Below are 6,000 nucleotides of genomic sequence, written 5' to 3' on the forward strand. Positions count from 1 at the left end.
AGACCTTGAAATGAAAACTTAAAATAAAGCAGAAAGACCCAGGAGATATTTACTTAGACATCTAAAGAAATATTTTGGAAGCTGTTCTCAATGTGTAATGTGGAAATGAATTAGGAACACATACATTAGATTCACAAGTTAAATATAAGTGAAAATTTAGACTCTGGTCCACAAAAGTACAAAATTTTTCTTTAGTTCAAAATTCTTAAGCCTTTTCAGACTTACTCTGATAACAGAAGTTTGCGTCCCCCTTAATACTTAATAACTTACTTACTGTATTACACCCAGATCATAAAACCATAGATTTCAAAGTAGATTTAATGAAAGCGTTCAGGGATCATTAATTAGTTACCTCTCCGGTGGAAGCCATCTCACAACGCAGAATGGGGTCAGCATCCCTCAACCGGGGCCAGGAAAACATTGGAGCCTGTCAGAAATAATGGGGAGAAAAAATACGTGAGAGAAAGGTATAAAAGGAATAAGAGAGGATAAACATATTTAGTGAACCATCTCTCACAGGATTCATTTAGGCTATGGTAGACACATAAAAAATCTCCTTGGTCCAAGCATCTGACTTGAAAAATAGCTTTAAAACTCTGTTCCAAGAATTTCTTGAGCTCTTGGCCAAAAACTTGGGTTAAATAATCACAAATTATTCTGTAAATAGGGCCCCTGTGACCAGTCTAGGCCAGTGTTTCTAATCTGGCCTACACATATTCTTATTGGAGTGATTTCAAACAAAGTCTACTGGGCATTGGTCTCCCCAAGCACAGAGTTCAAACACGTTTTTTTCTTGGTAGGCTTTGGAAACATTCCTCTTCTTTTTCTGATCATTTGAACTTGCAACAGCCAACCATGCCAGAAATGTCTGTCTATAAGCTGACTTCTGAGACATTAAACTGTTGTTGACACCTCTTAAAAAGCTTTGAAAAACATTCTGCTTAGGAACACTTTTGCCCAGAGCTTTCATGTGAACTAGAACATAGATAGGAGTGTTTCTTTTTCATTTATTTTATCAGTACAATTCACGAAGAACCAAATGCTTGTTTCTTGCATCTGTTTGTCTAGTGTGGACTCTTCTTCCTTTGATTCTGGTACGCTTCCAAGTTATCCTGGGAGTTTTAGCTTGGGGTCATTTCACGAGGTCATCCTCAGTCAAGTTATACATTTCTGCACTCTCACTTTTCTGTGCTCTCATCTGTGGATGTCCACCCACCTTACTAGGCCTATGTTAAGATGGACTATAAAGAAGTCACTCTTCTTTAAAAAGTCAAGATTCATATACAATGATAATTAGGAAAGAAGTAAACAGGAAGATACAGTGCTTTTTGAAAAAAAGTGTATCTATCCATCAATACTGTTTTTAGTTGGATATTGTTTCATACACATATGTGTGTGTATATTTCTGCATCTATGAATTCAGAAACATGAATTTGAAATGTATATATAGAATTTCCAGTGGAAAATATTTTTCAGGGCCTTCTACTTATTGGTCTCAAACAAAGAAATCCTATGTATTTTTTTACCTATGTATAATTCCCACTGAAAGCTTTAACAATTTATGTTGTGTCATAGTCTCCAGGAATAAAGCGCCACCCTTCCCCAATATAACAAGTGACATTCCATCTCAATGCACTATAAAATCCAAGTCATCCTAAATTATTAAGCTAAATAAAATTAATAAATATTTTTTGATTTATAGCTTCAACTTAAAGCTTCCACTATAAAAGTCAGAAGTCAGAGTCTCAGCTGTAACATAATTATGACTGAGGTCACTAGTACATGTAGGAATGGAAATATTTTGAAGACATCCAAAATATATAAATGTCACATAAATATATCGCACAATATAAATTGATTCCATCAGATGCTTTTTCTAAAATATTCAAATATATTTATATAGTATCTCACTAATCCTCATGCTTGCCCTGTGAAGTAGTTAAAGGTCATAATTATAAATAATCTGTGCACGGGCATACTGGGGTAGCTAGAGGAGCACAATGGCTTTATTATTAAGGTATTATTAGAAATATAATACATCTATATTGGAATTTAGTGAGCAAATCTTAAACTTTTCTGGTCGATCTTCATAAAGATGCCATCAATCTCATTCCCTTCATGGCACCACCGTGAACAGCAACCACTATTTCAACTTTCAAGTGGAAAAATTATACTGCTGAAGAAAATAGGAACTAAGCAAGGTGGCCAAGGTAGTTAGAATTTAACCGACACCACAGGGTAACACTTTTACAAGATCCATGCATTCCTGAAGTCTTGGCACAATTCCAACGGGCACAATTCAAGCCTTCTCCTAACAAAATATGTCCAGAATTTCTGTTTACCAACTAAACCAACACCACCATTATCACTCGCATTAACATAGTTTATAATTCACTCCGCTAGTTGGTTTTGAAATTATGTAATTCTAAATGATTTTTTGTTATTTTTGAAATGGATAAAAAATCATATAAAGTTGCCTGTGTGCATTATCCAAAGGAAACATCGTAAATCCCTGGTCCAGCACTTTAGTTAGAAGGTTCATGAAGTATCAAAATTACTTTTTTTTACTTCTTTTTTAAAGTTTTTTTTAAGTAAGCCCCCAGTGTGGGGCTTGAACTTATGACCCCCAGATCAAGTCACATGCTCTACTACTGACTAAGACAGCCAGGCATCCCTCGAGATTATTTTTGATGAAAAATTGTTCCTTTAATTTCTTGAAACTTAAAAAAAAAATGACTAATTGGGCGCCTGGGTGGCTCAGTTGGTTAAGCGACTGCCTTCGGCTCAGGTCATGATCCTGGAGTCCCTGGATCGAGTCCGGCATCGGGCTCCCTGCTCGGCAGGGAGTCTGCTTCTCCCTCTGACCCTCCCAACCCTCCCCCCTCTCATGTGCTCTCTCTCTCAGTCTCTCTCTCTCAAATAAATAAATAAAATCTTAAAAAAAAAATGACTAATAGATTTTTTTAATGTTACCTTAATTGCAACATAGTCAGCAGGAATTATGGGATGGTCCAATGTGGGAAGAGGTTTCTCATCAATGCTCTCTCCAATCATCACCTTGGTGGCCACATCAATGAAGTCTACCCCCAGTGTCTTAGAAACAAAGGGGAAGGATCGAGAAGCTCTCAGGTTACACTCAATCACCTGGAGAGATAACAAAATTCAAAAAAAGAGAAAGGATGGTGAGGGCCAATGACAACATATTAACATTCTCCCTGGCACCTGGGTTCTAGCTGTTTTTCACTGGGGCCGGCTCTTCTTTTACCAGCCTCTTCCTTCTCTCCCCACTGCTTGCACTTTGTTAGCCAGTTTCTTTTTAGTCGGTATCTTTGAATTCTGACTTTCTTACATCCACTTTCCACAACTTCATCCCCACACACTGCTGATAGATTTTAATGCAGAACTCAGATAATGCCACGTCCCTACAGAAAAGCCTTCACTGGGTTTCCACTGGCCATCAGATGAAAGTCTGGTCCTTGAAGGCTTTTTATTCATCTGCCTCGATATATCTCTCTATGTTATCTTGTACCATTTCCCTGACCCCGATTTTATTTTCCAAGTTTGCCTTGCACTATTTCCCTAGAAAAATGATCTTGCTAAACTGAACTAGTCGCTATCTCCTAAAATGTGCCAAATTTTCTCTCAGATGTTCTATGTGTAATGTCCTCTCTACCTTCCTTTACTTGTCAAAATTCCAACCATTCTTTAAGATCCAGCTTAAAATACAAAATCTCCCTTGAAACCCACCCCAAACCAGGTATATGACACTCAAATACATGCTCAGGCACACACATGCACGTGTGTGTGTACACACACACACACACACAAACACACTAGTAGGTATGCTCTCTCTGTTCTATGACGCCAATACCATGTATTTGTACATTCCTTCCAGCAGCTATTATATTCTAACTTATGTTATAGTTGTCTACAAAGTCATCTTCCCAGTCCTCACCAAACCGAATATCTTTAAGAGCGAAGACTGTGGCTTATACAACTTTATTGCCACCATATGATTTCACATAGTAGATGCTGCTGAACCAATATTGGTTACTGATTGGTTACATTAAATAGCAACTAAATTAATGAAGACTAGTCTAGTTGATTTAACATTTTTTGTATGTAAATAGTATCTAAAACTTCAGTGTATACAATTTATGACTATTGTACACATTCAGATAGTCATTGCGTCCATCTCTACTGTACTGCAGATGCCAGACAGCAATCCTCTTTCCAGTGGACTAGAGTGCTTTCCAGAACCGTGACTGACACAGGAGTGCCACCAAGAGCCTCTGCCTTCAGACAAGGCAGGCATCATATGCTGTGCAACAAGCCACACTCAGACATGAACAGCTCCAGGAGTCTCAGCTGCTCCGTCTGTGCTCACCAAGATTACCGGGGGGACACAAACCAACATAACCTAACACAGCTTGGTGTCCTCTCAAGCACCTGGGCATTTCTTACCAAGACATCATTTCCTTTGACAAGAAACTGGACGTTGAATGGGCCAGAGATGGCAAAAGCCTTTGCAATCTTTCGGGTAGCATCCTTCACCTAGATCAAAAGGACAATGACATAGAGCTAAAGAGCATACTTTGGTTAGAAAACACCTCAAACTTAGATTTCTTTAATTTCTCTTGACATAGAGCTACACCTCCACTAATAATAGTAACAGTCATAATGGCAATAATAATAATAATAATAATAACAATAATAGAAGCCACTAGCAGGCATCTATCAATAAAATAATAATACATACTAAATATTCATAACAAACCAGCGAGGAAAAGAACAAATAACTTTACAAAATTATCTTTCTGCCAAATGTCCCTATCTACCTGCCGTTGTATACTCTGGTTTTACTTTGAGGGCTAAATGGAATTCTTTCAGTCCAGTTGCTTCAGCACCAGAAACTGCAGTCCAAACTTCCTATCACCCTCCCGATCTACCTGCTAAGAAGAGCAGGCCCTGAAATTACATGGCACTGCAAAGAGACCAGAGACACTGCTTTGATGTGCTTTTCTGCTGCCCTGGACTCTACCTGGGTAGATAGTATGGTCAGAAAGAAATGACGTTTCCTTGCCGGGAAGCTCTTCATGTCACATAGATGAATCCCTACATCCAACCAGAGCCAGAAGGTACCCATGCAATGAGGGGCCACTGACAGCAAGAAACAAGAGCTCCTCATTCATTACTTTTACAAGAGTGATTTGACAACTTAGTTGGTCATAAAAGGGAGCAGAGTCCATGGCACATCAAACTGTGAGAGATCTGGAAAAATCTGAGTTCTTGAGGTCATTTATACCGACATGATCAACTAAAGCACACTTGAAATCCAGGGATGTTGTTCTCTTAGGCAGCTGGTGTTACAACACGCCCTGCTACCTTCACATCTAGAACAAGGTAAGATCTTCAGAATCCAGCCCAAAGTACAGCCAGCCAGACAGGCTACCTAGATTTGGATGGCAGGATTATTGGTAAGACTCATTAAAAAAGCCAAGCCTGACCTAACATACCTAAAGAGTAAAGGAACATCCACACGAATTATTTAAGATGATGGTCTCTGAGACCGCCTAGGAGTGCATATTGAGTACTGAGGCATCATTCCTGGGAAGGTCTTTAAAGCAATGGTTCCAAAAGAGAGGCTGAAAGAGACATGTCAGAAAGTGCTGATCTGAGATGAGGGTAAGTGTGGATATTGAAAACACAGGTTCCAAAATGTTCCTACATGATTGCTGCATACCTGCTTCTAACTGAGAAGCATAGCTTTATATGCTGCTCATCTAAGTGGCTCTCAAACATGAGAACCATCTGCAGCAGTGTTCTCCAGATGGGGTCCATAGGTCCGCAGCAACAACATCACTTGGAGACTTGTTAAAAATGCAAATTTGGGGGCCCTGCTCAGAACTACTGAATCAGAAGCTAGGGATGGAGTCCAGCAATCTGTAGATTAGCAAGTTCCCCAGGATGTTATGACACCACTGAAGGTCAAGAACCACC

General features: G+C 39.0%; 1 protein-coding gene across 1 annotated transcript in view; it reads right to left on the bottom strand.

Moving 5' to 3' along the window:
- CPS1 (carbamoyl-phosphate synthase 1) overlaps nt 1-6,000 on the bottom strand; it is a 171,537-nt gene that overhangs the window by 15,476 nt on the left and 150,061 nt on the right. Inside the window, exons 31-33 of the mRNA XM_081815309.1 lie at nt 4,465-4,554; nt 2,974-3,144; nt 353-427 (exon numbers count right to left, since the gene is read on the bottom strand). Of these exons, the coding sequence (XP_081671435.1) occupies nt 353-427; nt 2,974-3,144; nt 4,465-4,554 (336 nt within the window). The remainder of the gene's footprint in view (nt 1-352; nt 428-2,973; nt 3,145-4,464; nt 4,555-6,000) is intronic.

The sequence above is a fragment of the Leptonychotes weddellii genome, chromosome 3 (genome assembly GCF_054177405.1).
Source record: "Leptonychotes weddellii isolate Sample4059 chromosome 3, ASM5417740v2, whole genome shotgun sequence".
NCBI lineage: Eukaryota > Metazoa > Chordata > Mammalia > Carnivora > Phocidae > Leptonychotes > Leptonychotes weddellii.